We start from the raw sequence: 18,452 nt of genomic DNA on the forward strand, positions 1-18,452 counted from the left end.
TTCAGGTCACTTGATCGAGTCAGTTGGTCGCTGCAGGGATGATGCGCTCAGGGGCCGCAGCGGCTCACAGCGGCTCACCAGCGCTCTTTCCCTTTCCCAGAGCTTTTGAGGTAATAGCTTGAGCTATGACCACCCCCGGGAAGCATTCGGCGACCAAGATCTCCACTCGAGACATCGCGGGTCGTCATCGAACCACATGCGCACCTGCCCGCCACCAAAGCCCGGAGCCAGTGACAAATTGGTTTCTTATACCGGCCATAGCTCAACCCCCGCAACCCATTGCACCTAGCCGGCCTAACCAGCGAGACGGATCGAAGCCGGACCTTGCACAATGCCTAACGCGCCAGGAGAGGACAGGCCCCTGCCGTCGTCCTTTGACGAAGACCCGTATGGATAGACCCTTGAACCTTTTTTTTTCTCCTCCCCCAGCTTGGCTGGTGCATATCGCCGCCGCCCCTCCCGAGAGACTCTCCCCGCGCTGACGCCACTCTCCTCCCCACAACAGCGACTTCTACAACGAGAATGCCTTCCAGAAGATCTCGCGCAAGCTCAAGCAGCAGCCCCTGGTGCCGCTCGGCTGCATCCTGACGGTGGCGGCCTTCACCAACGCGTACCGGGCCATGCGGCGGGGAGACCACTCGCGCATGAACCGCATGTTCCGCTACCGCGTCGCCGCCCAGGGCTTCACCGTCCTGGCCATGGTGTTTGGCGGCATCTACTTCAACGACCAGCGCCACAAGGAGCGCGAGGTCTGGAAGCAGAAGCAGGAGGACGAGGCCGAGGAGAAGCGCCTCAAGTGGATCCGCGAGCTCGAGGTCCGCGACCAAGAGGACAGGGCCGCCAAGGAGAATATGGAGCAGAGAAGGCAGCGTGCTGCTGCTGTCGGAGCCAAGCGCGGGGCGCAAGCCCAGGCCGGCGCGGCTGAGAGCTCAGCGTCGGCATCAACGTCGTCGTCGTGGTACACGCTCGATGGCTGGTTCTGGGGCTCAACAAAGGAGACGGCGCCGGCGGTGGATGCAAGTGAAGTCAAGGAGAAAAAGCCCGAGAAAAAGATGAGCCTACGGTCCGATGACAGATGAAAGGAAAATAATGGAAAACTGAGGCGGGATTTGCGACCTTCATTCATGTACAGTAACCAGGTAGTGTCTTCCTGTCGGCGCGTTGGGGCAGGTTCTCCCCTTGTGAAATTACGACTTGTGTTTTGCCGCTGGCTGGCCTGTCCGTTCAAACACGCCTGCTAAATATCTAAACATATCTGTGCGGCTAACGGCCTTGTATCCGAGTATGGCTAGCGGGCTTGAAGAAATGCACAGTTGCGCCCGACTCCCAAAAGGTAACGTACTACGCCAAATGCAAGAGGATCAAAGGTACAAGAGCCCTCATGGGCTTTCTCAAGTGGTCAAGAATACCGTGGTTAGGCCATACTGCCGCCGCTCCGGTTCTGTCCCACCAGGCCGGCCATCTCCAGCAACGCCCGGTCCGCGTCCCTGTCGCCGGTGCCGAGGTTGATCCGCCGCCTGGCCTCGGCCTCCCTCGCCTCCCAGGCCCACCGCTCGGCCTGGATCTTGGCCTCCTCGTCGCCTCCGCAGCCCCAGACCTCGAGGGAGTCTATGGCGAACCGGTCCTGCAGGTTCCGCCTCCGCACGACGCTGGTGGCGAAGGCGCCGCCGCGCCGGGCGTGGTCGTGCGTGAACACGCCGAACTCGAAGCTGGAGTCGAGGAAGAGTGACACGCTGCCCAGCGCGATGGGTGTGGACGACGACGACGACGCCTTGGAGTTGGTCGTGGGCGGCGGGCACCCAAAGGCGATTCCGGGGTGCGAGGCCGACGGCGACGCCTTTACAAAGGCCGCGTAGTCCTTGTTGAGCACGCTGGCGCGGAACACGTCGTGGACGGGCTCCAGCTGGAACAGGACGCTGTGCTCGTCGCCGAAGCACTCGCGGTGCGTGTGGCGCCACGGCTGGCCCACGTAGGCGCCGAACGTGAGCTCCTCGTCCTCGCCGCCGCCCGAGCCGTCCGGGAAGCGGCGGGGCGGGATGGAGTCGGCAAAGGTGTGCTCCTGGGTTCCCTCGGGCCTGTGGCCGAGCCTGCGGCCACGCACGAGGAGCACGGTCGGGGCGTGCCAGTTGAAGACCTTGGACTCGAAGCTGCCCATGGAGAAGCCGTCCTCCTCACCCGAGTAGAGCAGCCGCATCCGACGGAAGAGGGTGCTGCCGGGTATGAAGAAGGAGAGCTGCGAGATGAAATTTGCATCTAGGATGGACGCCTTGTCCTGATCGAGAAGTAGTGGTGCTGCCATTTGCGGCTGCTCGACCATCTTGACTGGCGACTGTGGATCCTCGCCTTCGGTGGTTCTCTGCTTGCTAAAGTCCATGTTCTTGGAGAACAAGAAGTGCGTAAAGAGTCCGTTGAGACCGTCGAACATGTGAGGAAAGCAGACCGGTATGATCCTTTTAAATGTGCCAAACCTGACTCCTGGAGTCTGCTTGGTGTCGATGAAGGACGAGAGAACGCACTTGGCGACAGCCCGTAGCCCTTCTAGCTTCTCCCCCGCTACCCTGTCGGCATACTGCGACAGGTGCTCCTGGGGATCGAGAGGGGCGACCAGAAGCAGCAGCATCAGCAGCTTCTCCAAGTTTTCCGCAGGTATCATTGCCCCGCGTATTGCAGGAGTGTTCCCATGCCTGAACACGTCGACGAGATCCAAGGATTCGAAGGCCGCCATCACGAGATCATCATCCTCGGCAGCAATGATGTCGGCATCTTGGTCAAACTCATCATCCTCACCGACCTCATCCACGGCGAATCCCCGTGCGGCGGTGGTGGCCACTGGCGATTCCACGGCCACAGATGCAGCCGACCCTTTGTTGGGCGAGAACGGCATCTCAGGGGCGACCACCTCGGACAGCCTCCGGTCGTACACGGCCAGGCTCTTGAACAGCAGTTTCGTCCTGTCGGCAGAGCCCTTGGCCAGGACGCGGTGGAACCGGTCCGTCATAATGGTGATGACGACGATCATCTGGTTCAGCCCCAGCACCGCGGGGGCGTCCTGGAGGAAGGGAAAAGCGCCGATGTACGAAATGGCGTGGAACAGCACCGGGGAGGCGCCCAGGACGCCGGGGATCTCGAGGAAGCTGACGACGGTGGCCTCCTTGAGATAGTGGACGTCCTGCTCACGGTCCGCTAGGCTCCCGAAGTTGTCCTTCAAGGAGTAGAGCTCCAGGGGCGAGAAGCACTTTTCGGCAAACTTGGCCGCCTGTTACCGGTGCGCGTCTCCCTATTAGCGCATCACAAAGAGTGGTAACCGAGGTAGGAAGAGGTATGGGGCACGAGGCATCTTACAAGATGTCTTGCCACCTGCTCCCGGCTCGGCGGCCGCACTTCTGTAGACTGATCCTGACCCATCCTTGCCTGCGAGGGTGGGTGAGGTCAAACACGAGAAATCCTGTGCATAGGTGGAGTGAAAGGCAAAGAGAGCTCGTAGCTCGTGCTCTTCAACGGGCATTCAATGTCGGAGAGCTGGCGACTCCTAATACTATGACGGAAGCTCAGCTTGTCAATCGATAAGGAGTATCGGCCGCGTGGAAATCATGCGTTGGACGCAATTGAGGGTTTGGTGACGAGGCAGGCATCGGATGGGATGGCGGCTTGCCTGGCCTTGGTCGGTGGCTCAATTGCACCGTTGACACACCCGCCCTCCATGTACTGCTAATGTTCGTTTGTGGTGATTCTACGGCGGAGCTGCTGCTGACATGACCTGGAACTGAAGAAGAGCTCGGGTTTGCTTGGGTGGGGCATCTGCGTCACTGGTATTTATGGCTGGCACCCAAACGTAATTGGCATTTGAACCATTCAACGGGGCACCGTGGATGTTTTGTCTGGAGGAATGTTATCCATGACAAATAGCAAAAGCAATTGAAAGGCAGGTAACCTATGTAATAAACATCTGCTGCGCTGAGTATAGCAGGTAACATTGCGTAGATATACAACAAAAAAACAGCACCCATGATTTTCCGACACTGTCGCCTATTCCCTCACACAGGGCCGCCCTGGCTGTCCGTCAAACGGATCTAAGAGCTCGTTGGAGCATGATGGAAATAACCCCAAAATTAACCTGAAACGCCTTCTCATGGTGGAAAAGGGAACTGTGTGATGCACCTCCTTCCTTTTCGTAAAAACTGGCCTGGAAGCTCAGAGTAACAAGACCACTTCGTCGTGTCATACAGCGCACATTATGCATCATCCACCTCCATGGGCGTGACAGAGGCAATGAACTTCTGGTACTGTTCATCCTCAGTTGGCGCCTTGACTACCGGCTTCTGGGACGGCTTGGTGGCTTTAGCTGTCCAAAGCACGCCGTCCATTGGCTGAGATTTGACGGCTTCGGGCTCCGACGAGGCCTTTCCAGGCGCGTCCTTTTCGGAGCTGCCCTCCTTCTCATCCTTGCCCGTGTCGCGCGGCAGTCGCATGGCCAGTAGGACGTACTCGGCCCGCGTCATGGTGTCCATGATGTTGTTCATATACCTCTTCACTTCCTCTGGCGGGGCAACCACTCTGTGTAGGTGGTCAAGAATCTTTGGTGACGGCGAATGGAGCTTGACCGTGACTGGCTGGTAGTAATCCAGTGTAGGGTCCACACCATATTCGGATTTGCTGCCCTTCCTGACGATGAGAAACGACGCCATGAGCCGCACCCCGTCTGGACTGGGAATGGTCTCCAAGATGCTGAACTTGGGAAACAGGTAGCGATCCCCAGTGCCGTTGGCGAATTCGAACACAACCGCGGATATCTCGGGCTTTGGCGCTGGCGGCGGGCCCTTGGATCTCAGCGCTTGCTGGGGGGCAGCCGCCGTCCCGGCACCGGTTCCGGCACCGGTCCCGTTGGCCTGCCCGTTCGGCTTGACCGTGGCAGGGGCCCCAGAGGCGGGCCCTTGCGAAGGACTATCTGTCTCCTGCTGCTCCTTCGACCCTGCCGCGAGCCGCTGCTTCAGCTTGTCCAAGATCAACTTGAGGTCAGTAGCGTCTGCAAACTGAGGCCTGTCCTCGGCAATGCGTCGCACAATGTCCCTTGTCTCAGGCTCGTCCAGTGCGGCCTTGACAAGGTCCACAACGAGTGGGTCGCTCTTGGCTGGCGGTCGAAGATCTGCCGATGTCTGCCTCGGGTTCGTGGTGAGGACGATGTCTAGAATCGCACGAACCTCGTCGGCAAAGTACCGCACCGTCCTGCCGTTGACAAGGAGCCGGTGCGCTGACGGGCCCTGGACCGAGCCCTGGCGTTTGGTCTCGGCCGTGATCTGATCGATGATTGCCTGGAAGCGCTCCAGTTCGTCCTTGGGAGCGCGGCCTTGTGCGACCCTCTTCATGAGGTCGCGGAGATTCTCATCCTCGGTCGCCTTGTGTGCCAACATGGCAATGATGGGATCCGTGCCGGGAGGGTGGGCTGCAGGGGCAGGCGCTCCATTGGCCGCAGGCAGCGCCGAGGGTGGAGGGGGAGGCGGTCTGCTCGGAAATGATGGTTGGCCCGGGGGCGCTTGCGGGTTTGGGCTGGCAATTGGTGGTAATGGGGCCGGTTGTGTCGTACCTGGTGCCGGCGTCAGTGACGGATCCTGCTGGACGGCCGGGGTCGCCGCCAGCTCGGGGGCGCAAGGTTCGACGGCAGATGCAGGCCTCTCCGCGTCCTGCTTGGCTGCCGACTGCGTCGTGGTTGCGTTGGCGGTTGGTAGAGCGGGGCTTTGTGCTCCGGCCGCGCGAGGGGTCGGAGGCGCCGTCGGCGTGGGGGTAGACGTCGATAGTGGTGGCATGGTGCCGTTGGACGGCCCATACTGGATCACTGGCCGCTGAGGGGGTAGCGGCGCAGGCGGTTTCGGGTCCTTGACGGCGTACATCACGGCATCGAAAGCGTGTGGCTCGACCGTGACAGTTACGGTGCCTAGCTTCGACATGCTGTCCTTGGGCGGGTTGTTCGGCTCCTCGATCACGACGCCTTTCCGCTTTGTAGGCTTGGTCCAGTACTTTTCGAATATACCCTCGCTTAGCCATTTTTGACGCGACCGCTGCAGAGACTCGCCGGCAACACCACTAATAGTCATACAAGATTAGCCACATGATCCAGGGACGGTCCGAAGGTGGCGGCGAACCGGGGCAAGGCTACGAACCTCTCTGCGATGGACTGATAGTGTTTGCTAGGCAAGCTCTCGGGTTGTGGCTCGTCGACGACAGGCAGGGGCTTGCCCGGCTGGACGGACTTGGGCAGAGGCTGGGGTGGAGGAGCGGCGGGCTCCTCGACGGGCGGCGGCGGAGCAGCGACGGGCGTCGCGGAGCGATTGTCTGGGGGCGTGGCTGTCCTCTTCTTGGACGCCTGCTCAACGCGGGCGGCAGCCCTTGCCGGCATCTTCCTCTTTCTTTCCATCTTCGGCGGCGCTCTGGGGGGGTCACTCGGTCATCGGTACGTTGCGCGCGGGCGTGTGCCGTCCAGGGTCTGAATCCGACGGCGGAGACGGCGGGCGCAGAAGCGAGCTGTGTCCAGGAAATGGAGAGTACCTTGGAAAGGCTAGGTCCGGTGCTGCTGGTAGTCGGCGTCTAGGCTATCTGCCCGCGCCCTCGGACCTGATCGAGACCGAATGTGCGCAGATAGCTGGCGGTTGTTTGCTGAGGCAAGGCTCTGGGCGCCTGGCAAGGTTTGGCGTGGTCCCCCAGGTCGAGTGGGCCCCAGGCGGGAACCGAGTAGTAGCAAAAGCTTGAGAAGGCAAGTGGCAGGGCAGCATGTGGCTACGAAGCTCTTGTCGCGGCCGGCTAGAAATTTCGAGCGGGACCTCTGGCTGTCGCGCCGTCTTGCTGGGGCAGTCACGGTAGATGTGTGGGTGCAGGTGGGAGCAGATCCTTGGCGGGCAATGAAACGCGTGCGCTCAAGTCTTTGACCAACGGGCCGTCGACCGCTGTCTGGATGCATCCGTGACTGTGGCGCGTGCGCGTGCTGTGTGGCACCTCGGTTGGCAGGCCGGCGGCCAAGCTCCCCTGGCGGCTGCCCTGCGTGCGCGTGGGGCGCTGCTGCATTAACGTTGCTGGCCAGCCCCGCCAGCGAACACCGCCTGCTATCAGCGGCTCTACCTACCTGGGCCCAGGTAATTGTGCCTTCAGGGGCTGGGGCAAGGGTCAGATCGCTGGTAATTATCACCGCGTGCTCCGGGCGTCGTTTCCAAGGGCTCCAAGATCCATCCGACTCTTATCGACCATGGCCCAGTGTTTCCCTACGCTTGCGTGATGGCGCTGCCAGAAAACCCTTTCGCTTCCTCCTCGTCGACGGCCTGCTAGCCATGCGCGCATGATCGTAACCTTAACAATCGCCCTCAGCATTCCTAGAACCGGGCGCGCGGCATCCCTTTTTCGTTTTCAGGAGCAACGTGCAACCGTCTTTCCCCAGCCACCAATTCTGCTGCGTCCTGTCACGGTCTCCTGACCGCCCCCCCGGCGCCAGAATGGCCTGGCTCGACGCCCAGTCGCTCGCTGCCGCCGTTGTCATCGGTACAATCGGTGGCATAGCCGTCATATACGCCGGGTTTCTATGTCTCTGCGCCATTCCCTTTGTCCAGAGGAACGCCGTGTACGCCTACCGGATAAACTCGCTACTCTGGTCCAACGTCAACAAGCCAGAACGATGGGGATTCGCAAGTGAGCAGCTGTTCCACACCACACCTAAACTCTTACATTGATAGCTTACCCCAAACCGCGCAGAAAACCAAGTCACGCCTTTCTGGATCAACGTCCCGGGAAGCGAGAGCAAGGTGTACGCATGGCACGTGATGCCGCTTAATGTATACGCTAAGCACGAAGAGAGGCTACTCAAACAGGCCGAGGGGCCTCATGAGGACTTTACCCATACAGAGACCTTCAAGACGATCAAGGCTGATCCCAACAGCCGCGTTGTCATCTCGTGTGAGTTCAGCCCTGTCACGTGATATCACTGTCCATGTCCACCACGGAGGCCCCTCGATGAGATATGTTGCTGACAAGCCTAAAGTCCATGGGGTAAGTAGATACATTGTATAGAGTAGAGATAGTGTGCGGTAACCCTAACAATGTCCCCAGAACGCAGGCCACATTGCACAAGGAGTGCGCCCTCAGCAGTAAGTTGGGCTCGACTTCACTACCCCGAAGCCTCTCTGTCCCCCGCATCTAACCCTGGTGATCTAGCTATCACTGCGTGGCAATGATGCCGTCAACCCATGTCATCACTATGGACTACCGCGGCTTCGGCCACTCGCCGGGATCCCCCACTGAAGATGGACTGATCGCCGATGGTATTGCGACTGTCTACTTTGTGCTCCACGTCCTGGAGATCCCAGCCTCCCGGGTCGTTATCATAGGTCAGAGCCTTGGCACGGCTGTGGCCTCGGCTGTGGCTGAGCGCTTCTCCCAGAAGGGCATCGACTTTGCCGGCATCGTCCTTGTCGCCGGCTTTAGCAGCTTGCCAACCATGTTGAGCGGGTACGCCATAGGAGGCGTTCTTCCTGTGCTGAAGCCGCTGACGTTGTGCCCACCTCTCCTGCGGATGTTTATGCGTTGCGTGATCGACAAGTGGGAGTCGGCTAATCGACTCGCTGAAATGGTCCGTGTGGTTCTTGAGCGAGACGGACACATGCATCTACAGTTGGTCCACGCTATAAACGATGGAGATATCCCGTGCATCGAATCGGACAAGCTCTTTGCCGCCGCCGTCAAGGGGGCTGCCGATCTGGACGACAAGGCCTTGGCAGATCTCAAGGACGAGCTAACGGTTCGTAAGGGCTTGGGCTTCTCTGCACTGTATACTCAGGGCCACGTCAAAATATCGCAGGAGCTGGTCACAAATGGAGGTAAGCCGAGCGCCAATGCCCTGCAGTTCAATTCTGGATACGTCGTTTTTTTTTTTTGGCTTGAGGAAACCCTGCTAACAGCCAACACCGCCATCACACAGGACACAACGACGTCATGCTGTATGCGGCCGTTCAACTCACCCTGACGCGGGCTCTGGAAGGCTGTGTAGGACGCGACATGGACCACTAGTAGAGTAGCTGATCGACTGGGGCAATTCGCGATGGATGGCATAGGCTATTTGCTAATGAGGGCAAGAGTGGTGTTGTGTTCGATTCCGTTCGGTTAAATATACTAATAATTGGACTGAAAGTTCTATTCAGCTGCCCGCCTTTAAAATGAAGAGGTAGCACGAGGCTGCAATATATCCTGCACTGTAGCTAGTCTTTTGCATATTTACTCTGCAACGGCAGTAGTTCGTGCGACAACATCCGTCCATCAGCTTGACCGGCCACGATGGTTGACAAGTCGAGATGTTCGTGCTGTTCATTGCTGGGCGTACGTGCGCCATGGATATATCTGTGTGGCCAAGCCCATGCGGTTCTATCCAAAGGCACAGTAGCATAGATTGGGTTTCAGTGCTTACTGGCAACTTCGCCACTGTGATGAGCAGAACCGAAAACCGAACAGGCTGTCCCGAGCCGTGAGCCGAGGAATGGACGGAAAACCGTCGTATACATGTTGTACCGCCCCTTTCTAGCCTCGTCGGAACCATTTCAGTCTCCTGAAACCTCCCCATTGGACGCCGCAGTGCGCTAGAATTCGGGACGACAGGCTGTCATGGCATACAGCTGGTTTGACAATGAGAGAATCACAATCAGCTCCTAACCAGACACACCCGACGGTGTTTCCAGAAAGATGCTTCCTCCGAAGCTGGCTGCTAGTGGCGGCTTGGCCTGGCTTGCTGAACGGGGCAGATGGCCTTCCTCCCTCACCGCCTGCCAAGCCACCGCCTTCTAGGGCTGCATGCGGATGTCCGGCCCGCCAGGTTTGTTTGGCGGAGGATCTGCGAGGCGGATGCAACCTCAAACAGGTGCGTGGCTTGTACCCGGCTGGTTCCGATGCTGCCGTTTCATTGAGCCTTCTCGTGACCGCCGCGGTGCTGCCATTTTGAAGTGATATATCAGAAGGGAGATAACGGAGCCCGCCCACATCTCAAACCAGATCCCTCACCAAGAATAGAGACTCTCGGAACATTAGAACGGTGGAGTGCTGCCAAGTATAGAGAATCGACTTGCACTGACCCAACCCTGAGTTGCCCGAAGAGGCTGATGTCCAGGGCTTGGCGAATTCACTACAGACTACAGCCACAATGCCGTAGAAAAGACCAAAAGGAGAAAAGACCAAAAGGAGAAAAGACCAAAAGGAGAAAAGGGTTCTCACCTCTGACGTCTCATTCTCCGTTCTGGATATGCGAGTCTCCTAGACGCCCTCATGACGCAATTTATGACTTTGCCCTCTCTCTCTCTCGTATGCCTGAAACCGCTGGGGAAACATGAGCAGCCCAAAGGTTTCTCCTTGGCACATCAAAATATCCAAAGGGCGACGGGAAGCCAAGGCTTCAGCGAAGATCGCGTGTCCAGCCGTGTTTTGGGTAGCTTAGGGCCCTGATATCGGGTTGGCTGTGCGATTGGGCCAGAAAAGCGCGTTCGGTTCGGTGGCATGACACCACACCACTCCCATCTGAAAAAAAAGGCCTCGGGCCGCTGGCCACGCCTGCTTTCAGGGTCTTAGTAATGCCTTAGCCCAACGTTCGCCCAGCTGGGGGTGGTCCTGGCGATGCGTCCAAGGCCGGGACGCTCTGCCCTCAGGGCGGTGTGTGACAAAGTAGAAAACTCAAAAAGAAGGAAAAACACAGAAAATTCAGGCGCGACCGCCTTCCTTCTCCTTCGAATGTGATGCTGTGAGTTTCACGGCAGTTAATCACGTATGCTTCCGTACCTCGAGAGAGAAAACATTTGACTTGATTCTCTCATCAACGAGGTTCTCTCCCTCCCCTGAGCTGGGCTTGGCCTTGACCACCCTCCCAGCCACCGTTCTAACACGGCTTGATTCGCCGAGCAGAAACGTCCTTGCGCTTGCGCCGAGCCCTTGGGGGCCGGTCAGTGCGTGGATGCGGGTTGCGTCTTGCAGGTTGCGTGTTTGCATGTCTGCCTGTGTCATCAGACTTTTCCGGACGACGACGCATGGCGGCCGCCGCGCGCCCTGGCTTGCCCATGTGCGGGGGATTTACCATCCCCATCCATCCGTCCTGTTTATCCCCTGGAAAGGGGGCTGCCGTCTGTCAGCGTTCCTCATCCCTAGCTCCCGCACATCTACCGAGTCCTCAGCGTGCAGCGCCCGTCTCTCCATATGTAGTGTATATGTACTATGTATATGTGTTTGTGTCTATGTGGGTGTCTTGTTCGGTTTCAGGGGAGGAGGTCGTTTCCCTCGGCATGCGACTGGCTTCAAGTCTCCCATCTGCCTTGGGAACACCACGGCGCATACAGGCCTATTCCTGATACCGTCCACCTCGAGGGCGGCCGGGTTGGTGCCTCGAGCACACCACCCCCCCAATTCATGAACGCGACTAAGGCAAGAGAGCGACGGATCGCGGCAGCGAGCTGCGGCGACCTACGGGTTCATGCGGCGCAGGAAATGCCTCCCTGCGTGCCCGCTTCCAAATTGGTGCCTGGGCCGGCATCCCTTCCCCTCGCGGCGACATGCCAGCACTATGGGCTCGACCGACTTGAGACCGTTGACGACGGAGCTTCTTCCCTGACCGTGCAATGCGTCTGAAGTTCTTGCCCACGCACAACAAGGTACAGCACTTTGGTGCGATACGAAACCCAAGGCAGGAAGCCCATGGCGCTTTCATGGGAGAGGGGCGCGTTGCTTAATATTAGCCCTTTTGCGGTGGCTTGGGTGCCAAAAAAGAAAAAGGTCTGCAGGTCCCCAGAGGTTGAAGGTTTGGTGGGCAGGCGAGGGCCGAGAGCCTTCATTAGCCTTTTTAGAACTCGGGCCAGGAAGTAAGAACACGCCTCCAGCTGCTTATCTGCCCGGAAAGGTAAGGTATTTGCTGTACCATGCGTCAGAAATCTTCCGCGTCGTGTGGGAACTCGACAGGCTTCGGGCTCACTGGTTCCTGGCTAGAGCCATGAGCCCTCGCAAGGATCGGCCTGCCCCCGGAAATGTCTGCCGCCCGTCCGGGGGACCACCTGCGAGGCGTGTGGAAACGCCAATTCCTTGACGGGCACTGCTCCTCCCGGGACCGACGCCATCTCCAAGATATGGCTGCTGCTTCTTTCCCAGTGGCGTAAGTGAACCTTTTTTTGGTGCCCACAGAACCAGAGCCGTACCAGACCTTGCGGCAAAGGCAGTGACGACATACCTAGCCACCAATGGGGGAGCGTTCGGCAGCAGTGTCTAGCCATTTGTCTGATGTGTCCCCATCCCCGTCCCATGCCAACCTCCACCCCCTTGGTGATATCCCTGCCGTCCGCCACCGTCCAGAGCTCGCCCAACAGCTCCCTCGCATCCGTGCGGCGGGAAGCAACCCCCCCCCCCCCAATTATTTGAACCTGCCCGCCATCCCGCGGCCTCGGGCCTCCCTCCCTCCCCACACACACCTCCCACAGTCTTTACTGTACCCCATGTTGCTTCCCGTGGCTAGAACCCGGTATGTGAGCCACAATGGCTTGATATTCTTTCTCCACCACCCGGGGGCTATCTCCGGCAGTTCAACCCAGAGGCGGCGGGAGTGGAGCCGCCAGACTATCAGTCCGGACGTCTCTGGTAGTCTCTTGTATATAACTTATACACCTGCTGCGCGTCGTCGCATCTGAGTCTCCCCCGACTTGTCCCGTCCTTTTGTGGCACCCTATCTCCCGCCCGCCTCACCCGCTCTCTTCACCCCGTTACCGGTTGGACAAGCTGGTTCTGTGGCTGGCTTCGCTGGTGGTTTGAAGACCATCGCTGTTGTTCAGCGATACGCGAGAGGGTTCCCCCGCCCCCCTGATATAATCATCGGGAGCAGCACCAAGAACTCCCACAGCCAACAGACAAGAGGATCCTGTGGCAAAAGGCCAACCAACCAGTCACCATGGCTGAGATAGGGAGACCGTCGACGTCGACGGCGACCTCGGTCGAGAGCGAGAAAAAGATCACGGGCGGGCCGGAGCCGCTGGTGGTCGAGGTCGGCCGGCCGCGTGCCGGCAGCGCCGACACCACCGAGACGGAGTCGACACTGGAGAGGCGGGACGAGAAGCAGGTCCTGCAGGCTCGGGTCGACCCGGAGGGCCAGGGCCAGGAGGTGGTCGAGGCGCGGATGGAGGACATTGCCGTCAAGGCCCTGAGCACCGACGACGACGTGACGCTGAACCCGTGGACGTTTCGCGCCTTTTTCATGTAAGCAGCTTGAGCGAGGGGCGTCGCTATCGTTTGCACGCGGTTGAAAAAGTTACTGACGATTCTCACTGCCTACCCCCCCAGCGGCATCATACTGTCCGGCTTCGGCGCCGCCCTGGCCACCATCTTCCTGTTCAAGCCGCAGCCGGTCGGGGTCTCGATCATCTTCCTGACCCTCATCAGCTACCTGATGGGCAACGGCATGGCCATGGTGCTGCCGACCAAGGGCGCCGTCGGCCGGTGGCTGAACCCGTTCCCCTTCAACTCCAAGGAGCACCTGGCCATCATCATCATGTCGAGCTCGGCCTCGTCCGTGGCCCACGCCACCGACGTGCTGGCCGCCCAGAAGCTCTACTACGGCGTCCGGCCGCACCCCATGATCTCGGTGTTCCTGCTGCTCTCGTCCCAGCTTCTGGGGTACGGGCTCGTGGGCTTCCTGCGCAAGAGCCTCGTGTACCCGGGCAAGATGCTGTGGCCGGGCGTGCTGCCCCTGAGCGCCCTCGTCGAGACGCTGCACCGCAACCGCGCCAGGATGGCCAAGCGCTGGAAGTTTTTTTGGATTGTGTTTGGCGCCGTCGCCTTGTACGAGGCGCTGCCGCAATATGTGAGTGCCGAGCCGGCCGTGTGAAGCCCGCTGGCCTGCTGGCATGCGCTGACATTCCAACCCCCTATAGATTATGCCGGTCCTCACCGGTGTCAGCGTCTTTTGCCTGGCCAATTAGTCAAGTCTCGACTTTACAAACATTTTTGGAGGTGAGCTATTCTCAACATTGCTCGTTTCGTTTCATGTTATTTTTACTGACGTGTTATCAACACCCCCTCAGGTGCCGCCGGCAATGAGGGTCTTGGCCTGCTCTCCATCGGCCTGGACTGGCAGTATATCGGGACGAGCGCCTTCTTCCTGCCGCTGCAGACGATATTGAACTCTTTCGTGGGGTGAGTTGGGAGAAGTCTTTGCGACATGAAGCGAGTGGGTGCCCCGCTCCACTTGGGGCCTCGTGTTACGACCACCCGGCTAACAATAACAAACCCACCAGATACGTCCTCTGCATCGTCCTCTTTTGCGGGCTGTACTACGGAAACGTCTGGAACGCCAAGAACTTCCCCTTCCTTTCGCAACAGCTCTTCACGTCAAACTCGACGTCGACGCGCTTCGAGATCTATAAGCAGGGCAACATCCTCAACAGCAACTTTGAGCTCGACGAGAGCGCCCTGGCGGCTGAGGGGCTCCCTTCCTTTGCCGCCTCGCACGCCTCGCACCTGCTGACCAACAACCTGTCCATCACGGCTTCTATTGTTCATGGTCAGTGCTGGGGGAAATGAAAGGGAGGCCGCCGTCCATCTTGGGGAGTCTGCTAACCTTCTACTTACACCACACACTCCAGTCGTCCTCTTCAACCCCGACGTCATCCGGGATGCGCTCCCGACCCTCGCCAGGATGAAGCAATGGGCCACCAGCCCCGGGTCACTCTTCAGGAAAAGCGAGCGGCCGGTGTCGCCGGCCGAAGACGAGAGCCTCGACCCGCACTACCGGGCCATGCTGGCCTACGCCGAGGTGCCCAACTGGTGGTACGGCGTCATCCTCCTCTTCTCCGTCGTCATGGCCATCATCTGCATCTACGTCATCCAGTCCACCCTGCCGTGGTGGGGCCTGCTGCTCGCCGTCGTCATCTCCTTCATGTTCTCGCTGATCCTGGGCGCCATGTCCGGGCTCTTGGGCTTCCGTAAGTGACAGATCTGGACCGTCCCCGAGCGAGCGTCCTATTCCCGGACAAAAAAGACGCTGACATTCTCTATACCAGACGCCCCCATCTCGACGCTCGTGCAGCTCCTGGGCGCCAAGGTCCTTGGAGGTAAGCCCGTGGCCAACATGTACTTTGTGCTCTTTGGGTCTTCGACGCAGGGGCAAGCGCTCTACCTCGTGTCGCACCTGAAGATGGGGCAGTATGGGAAGCTCTCGCCCCGCTGCACCTTTACATTCCAGGTAAGTCGGAGTGTCTTTCGGAGGCAGCCCTCCCCGTCTTTTGCATAGCTTGGAGCCCATCTAACCCACCGCCTCCTCGAAACTCGGTAGATCCTGGGAACAATCCTAGGGGCTCTGATCAACCTCCTCGTCATGGAGTCAATCACCGACAACCAGCGGGATATCCTGCTCTCCATCCAGGGCACAAACGTGTTCTCTGGGCAGGTGATTCAGTCATTCAACTCCAACGTAAGATTCCCTGCAGAATTTCAAACATCTCTTTAGAAGCATGAAGTGGCTGACTCGAGATTTTGATGTGGTCACAACAGGCGATAGCTTTTGGCGCGCTCGCAGACAAGGTTAGTGTGTTTCATATACCCATCTCATCGCCCCAGTCCATCCTGTCTCGCTAACACCCGCGTCCTTCCTCCCTCCAGATGTTCAGCATCGGCCAGCAGTACTCGTGGGTCGTCCTGGCCCTGCCAGTGGGCTTCCTGGTCCCCGTGCCCTTCTACTTCGCCCACCGCAAGTGGCCCAAGGCCGGCTTCGACTACGTAGTGACGCCCGCCATAAGCTACTTCCTGGGCTACCTGAGCGCCGGCATCAACTCCAGCGTCCTCATGCACTTTGTCCTCGCCTTTGTCGTCCAGCTCTGGGTGCGGAAGCGGTATCCAAAGTGGTTCCTTAAATACGTGAGTAAACAAGAAGAAAATAATGGCGAGTTTGTCAAGAGGGGCTCGAAGCATCGGCTGACCAACATGCCCATTCACCGCAGAACTACATCCTCGCGGCTGCCATCAGCGGCGGAACCGACCTCCTTGTCTTCATCACCACCTTTGCTGTCCAGGGCGCAAGCGGTCGAGCAGTCGTATTCCCACCGTACTGTAAGTTTGACAAGCTCCCTCCTGGCTTTGACGACAACTGGAGATCTGTATTCTGACTAGGAGCGCTTCCACGCAAACAGGGGGCAACAATTACCAGACTGGGAACGTTGACTATTGCGCAAAAAATCCTGGGCTACGCCACGCTAGCTGATATAATTGCGAAGGGGGGGCCTATCATGTATTAGCAACGATTGGTTCCAGTGTCTGATTATGAGGGTAACGGTTCATGATATAGACGGATACATGGGGTGGCTGGAATGTACCATGTCGATGTGGAAAATGCTGCGTGAAATTCCCGGGCCTGAAATATAGCTGAATAATCATCTTTTCAATGCAAGTCTGACCACCAACCTATACATGAATCATTCTCTCAAAATTGCGAGTGTAACAACATGGAACTGTAGGTCTGACCCGGATCATTGGGCCACTCGAAGCAAGGAAAAATTGCAGTAGTCTCACTGATATTCCCCAGACATGGCGACAAGAAAATCAACGGTCGTATCCCCAGCCCATCTGACGGTTGACCTCGTTCATGGCACGGATCCCGGCCATCACGAAGTTCACCCCCGTGTCGACCGCCGCGTTCCCTGTCGTCACGGGGCCTGCCCGCTGCGAGTTGACTAGGTCCTGCTGGTCGAGTAGACATTGCCTCTTATGGAGCACGGCTGTGTGGATGGCCGAGGCCCATAGACCAAAGAGTTGTTCCTCACTTAGAGACACGTATTCCTTCGCATTCGCATGCGAACCCGGCCTCGAGAAATGCCATGTGGCGAACACGGTTTCGAACCTCTTGGTTCTGAAGAAGAGGTAGGGCCAGGCGAGGAGGAATGTGAGGGTGACGTAGCAGACGACTCTTATCCACCGCGTGGCGCGCCAGTGGTTTATCCTGCACTCGTTGTACACCGAAACAGTCTCGCCATGGTAGGGGAAGTAGACGCTGACGTCGCCTTGGTAGTTTGTCGTCCTGACAAGGTGTATCAGGCGATCTCGGAGGTACTCGCGGTCGAGGCCGACGACGCGGCGGCGCAGCACAAAAGCCTTGAGCCCGGAGGAGGAGCCGGCGCAGTAGCGGTGCACCCATTCCCGCAGAGAGGGCTTCTCGGCGTCGAGGCCAAAGGCCCCCGAAACGGCGACTGGGGAGCGGCGGGCGAACACGGTGCCGCGCTTGGCCTTCTCCAGGTTGTCGACCGTGTCGAGCTCGCTCCAGGATTGCCGGGTGGCGACATCATGGTAGAGGTATGGAGTCAGATCGATGCTCACGTCAAAGTCGATGACGCTCCTGCGCTCCTTCTTGCCGTGCTCCTCAACCATCTCTCTGTGTGTGCCCTTGACCTGCACCGCCAGCCTTGGGGGCGCCTGGGCCCGCGCTATGATGTGGCGTTCGAGCAACTCGGGAGAGGCGTCGAGCCTCGGGTCGATGTAGATCTCGCTGCTGTTGGACGCGTTCATGGAGAAGATGGGGAAGGTAGTGCTGGGATCGTCCACGGCTGGAGCTGGGGTTTGGTAAGGCGCCAGCAGGGCGTTGGACTCGGCAACGTCGGTGTACATGGGTGGCAGGTCGTCATCGTCGGCGTCGAGCCGCGGTATGTCGTCGTCGTCGTTCAGGCCATGGCTGGCGCCGCGGAAGTTGCTGCTGCTTCCAGGAGCGCCAGCCGGGCTGACGGACCGGTCACGGTAGGCAGGCACATTCGAGTGCAGCGACATGGCATCGCCCGAGCCCCCCAGCGGGGATTGTTTGCTGGGCTTGCCCATGACGATCGGCTTAGGGGAGTGTAGTGTTGGGCGTTGACGAGATTTCGAGGCCAGGGGAAAGAAACAACACGTTCACTGGGAGTGAGACGAGGGTTTGCTGCGAGTAAGACGAGGAAACAGAAAACAAGCACACACGCCTTGTGTGTTTGAGCAGAATTGATTCCGATAGTCTGGCGTCAGGAGTGATGGCAGCCTGGAGACGAGAACAAGGGTCAGCAGCCGCCACGGCAGCACTGCCACCCTGGCTGAAGTTACCCTGGCTGGGGGCGGCAAGCCCGACACAGCGGCATCGCGGAGGATCAGGGGTGCGGATGCGCACGTCGCTGTGTGGGTGGGGACAGCGTCCATCTCACCCGCAGCCTCTCGTGTTGGCTTGAACATGAGCCAACGCCGTGGCCGCTGGAGATCAAACCGCGATGCGCAGATGAGAGGCGAGAGTTTGGAGAGAATGGCAATGACTTCATGTTACCAGTGTCGACATTCACAGAACAACACACTCAACCTGAGCCAACAGTCAACATGAGTGTGACGATGATCTGAGCACGGTGACTACTGCGTGCATGAGCTGGGGTGGGCCAGCCAGGGGCGACCCATGCCTTATGTTGCCATGATCC

At 58.9% G+C, this 18,452-nt stretch overlaps 6 protein-coding genes across 6 annotated transcripts; 3 read left to right on the forward strand and 3 right to left on the reverse strand.

Annotated features, from left to right (window-relative positions):
* Nucleotides 1-70: 70 nt before the first annotated feature.
* GGTG_00889 (altered inheritance-mitochondria protein 31) lies at nucleotides 71-1,322 on the forward strand. Its single transcript, XM_009218642.1, has 2 exons — nucleotides 71-387; nucleotides 506-1,322. Exons 1-2 carry the CDS (start codon nucleotides 332-334, stop codon nucleotides 1,077-1,079), a joined length of 630 nt encoding a protein of 209 aa, XP_009216906.1. The 5' UTR covers nucleotides 71-331; the 3' UTR covers nucleotides 1,080-1,322.
* On the reverse strand, nucleotides 1,154-3,753 carry GGTG_00890 (hypothetical protein). Its single transcript, XM_009218643.1, has 2 exons — nucleotides 3,343-3,753; nucleotides 1,154-3,256 (listed from the first exon to the last, which is right to left on the reverse strand). Exons 1-2 carry the CDS (start codon nucleotides 3,403-3,405, stop codon nucleotides 1,415-1,417), a joined length of 1,905 nt encoding a protein of 634 aa, XP_009216907.1. The 5' UTR covers nucleotides 3,406-3,753; the 3' UTR covers nucleotides 1,154-1,414.
* An 85-nt stretch (nucleotides 3,754-3,838) lies between these two features.
* GGTG_00891 (hypothetical protein) lies at nucleotides 3,839-6,938 on the reverse strand. Its single transcript, XM_009218644.1, has 2 exons — nucleotides 6,156-6,938; nucleotides 3,839-6,078 (listed from the first exon to the last, which is right to left on the reverse strand). The coding sequence occupies exons 1-2, from the start codon at nucleotides 6,407-6,409 to the stop codon at nucleotides 4,233-4,235; spliced, it is 2,100 nt and encodes a 699-aa protein (XP_009216908.1). The 5' UTR covers nucleotides 6,410-6,938; the 3' UTR covers nucleotides 3,839-4,232.
* Nucleotides 6,939-7,086: 148 nt separating this feature from the next.
* On the forward strand, nucleotides 7,087-9,234 carry GGTG_00892 (hypothetical protein). The gene is made up of 6 exons (XM_009218645.1): nucleotides 7,087-7,668; nucleotides 7,732-7,932; nucleotides 8,018-8,025; nucleotides 8,086-8,123; nucleotides 8,191-8,852; nucleotides 8,954-9,234. The coding sequence occupies exons 1-6, from the start codon at nucleotides 7,476-7,478 to the stop codon at nucleotides 9,040-9,042; spliced, it is 1,191 nt and encodes a 396-aa protein (XP_009216909.1). The 5' UTR covers nucleotides 7,087-7,475; the 3' UTR covers nucleotides 9,043-9,234.
* A 3,700-nt stretch (nucleotides 9,235-12,934) lies between these two features.
* GGTG_00893 (hypothetical protein) lies at nucleotides 12,935-16,142 on the forward strand (the record flags this gene model as incomplete). The annotated part of the gene is made up of 11 exons (XM_009218646.1): nucleotides 12,935-13,239; nucleotides 13,324-13,843; nucleotides 13,914-13,932; nucleotides 14,064-14,175; nucleotides 14,277-14,542; nucleotides 14,625-14,963; nucleotides 15,042-15,223; nucleotides 15,314-15,451; nucleotides 15,532-15,561; nucleotides 15,640-15,894; nucleotides 15,978-16,142. 11 exons carry the CDS (start codon nucleotides 12,935-12,937, stop codon nucleotides 16,140-16,142), a joined length of 2,331 nt encoding a protein of 776 aa, XP_009216910.1.
* On the reverse strand, nucleotides 15,740-18,448 carry GGTG_00894 (hypothetical protein). The gene has a single exon (XM_009218647.1). The coding sequence runs from the start codon at nucleotides 17,836-17,838 to the stop codon at nucleotides 16,576-16,578; it is 1,263 nt and encodes a 420-aa protein (XP_009216911.1). The 5' UTR covers nucleotides 17,839-18,448; the 3' UTR covers nucleotides 15,740-16,575.
* Nucleotides 18,449-18,452: the final 4 nt, after the last annotated feature.

This window comes from Gaeumannomyces tritici, assembly GCF_000145635.1.
Source record: "Gaeumannomyces tritici R3-111a-1 unplaced genomic scaffold supercont2.1, whole genome shotgun sequence".
In the NCBI taxonomy this organism is placed as follows: Eukaryota; Fungi; Ascomycota; class Sordariomycetes; order Magnaporthales; family Magnaporthaceae; genus Gaeumannomyces; species Gaeumannomyces tritici.

Excerpts from the sequence above, each read along its gene's own strand:
- GGTG_00894 (XM_009218647.1), bottom strand. The coding sequence starts at position 17,838 with ATGGGCAAGCCCAGCAAACAATCCCCGCTGGGGGGCTCGGGCGATGCC.
- GGTG_00889 (XM_009218642.1), top strand. The coding sequence starts at position 332 with ATGCCTAACGCGCCAGGAGAGGACAGGCCCCTGCCGTCGTCCTTTGAC. Across the intron at positions 388-505 it reads TCGTCCTTTGACGAAGACCC|CGACTTCTACAACGAGAATG; the intron begins GTATGGATAGAC and ends TCCCCACAACAG.
- GGTG_00892 (XM_009218645.1), top strand. The coding sequence starts at position 7,476 with ATGGCCTGGCTCGACGCCCAGTCGCTCGCTGCCGCCGTTGTCATCGGT. Across the intron at positions 8,124-8,190 it reads CAAGGAGTGCGCCCTCAGCA|CTATCACTGCGTGGCAATGA; the intron begins GTAAGTTGGGCT and ends CTGGTGATCTAG. Across the intron at positions 8,853-8,953 it reads GGAGCTGGTCACAAATGGAG|GACACAACGACGTCATGCTG; the intron begins GTAAGCCGAGCG and ends GCCATCACACAG.
- GGTG_00891 (XM_009218644.1), bottom strand. The coding sequence starts at position 6,409 with ATGGAAAGAAAGAGGAAGATGCCGGCAAGGGCTGCCGCCCGCGTTGAG. Across the intron at positions 6,079-6,155 it reads TATCAGTCCATCGCAGAGAG|TGGTGTTGCCGGCGAGTCTC; the intron begins GTTCGTAGCCTT and ends TATGACTATTAG.
- GGTG_00890 (XM_009218643.1), bottom strand. The coding sequence starts at position 3,405 with ATGGGTCAGGATCAGTCTACAGAAGTGCGGCCGCCGAGCCGGGAGCAG. Across the intron at positions 3,257-3,342 it reads AGCAGGTGGCAAGACATCTT|GCGGCCAAGTTTGCCGAAAA; the intron begins GTAAGATGCCTC and ends CACCGGTAACAG.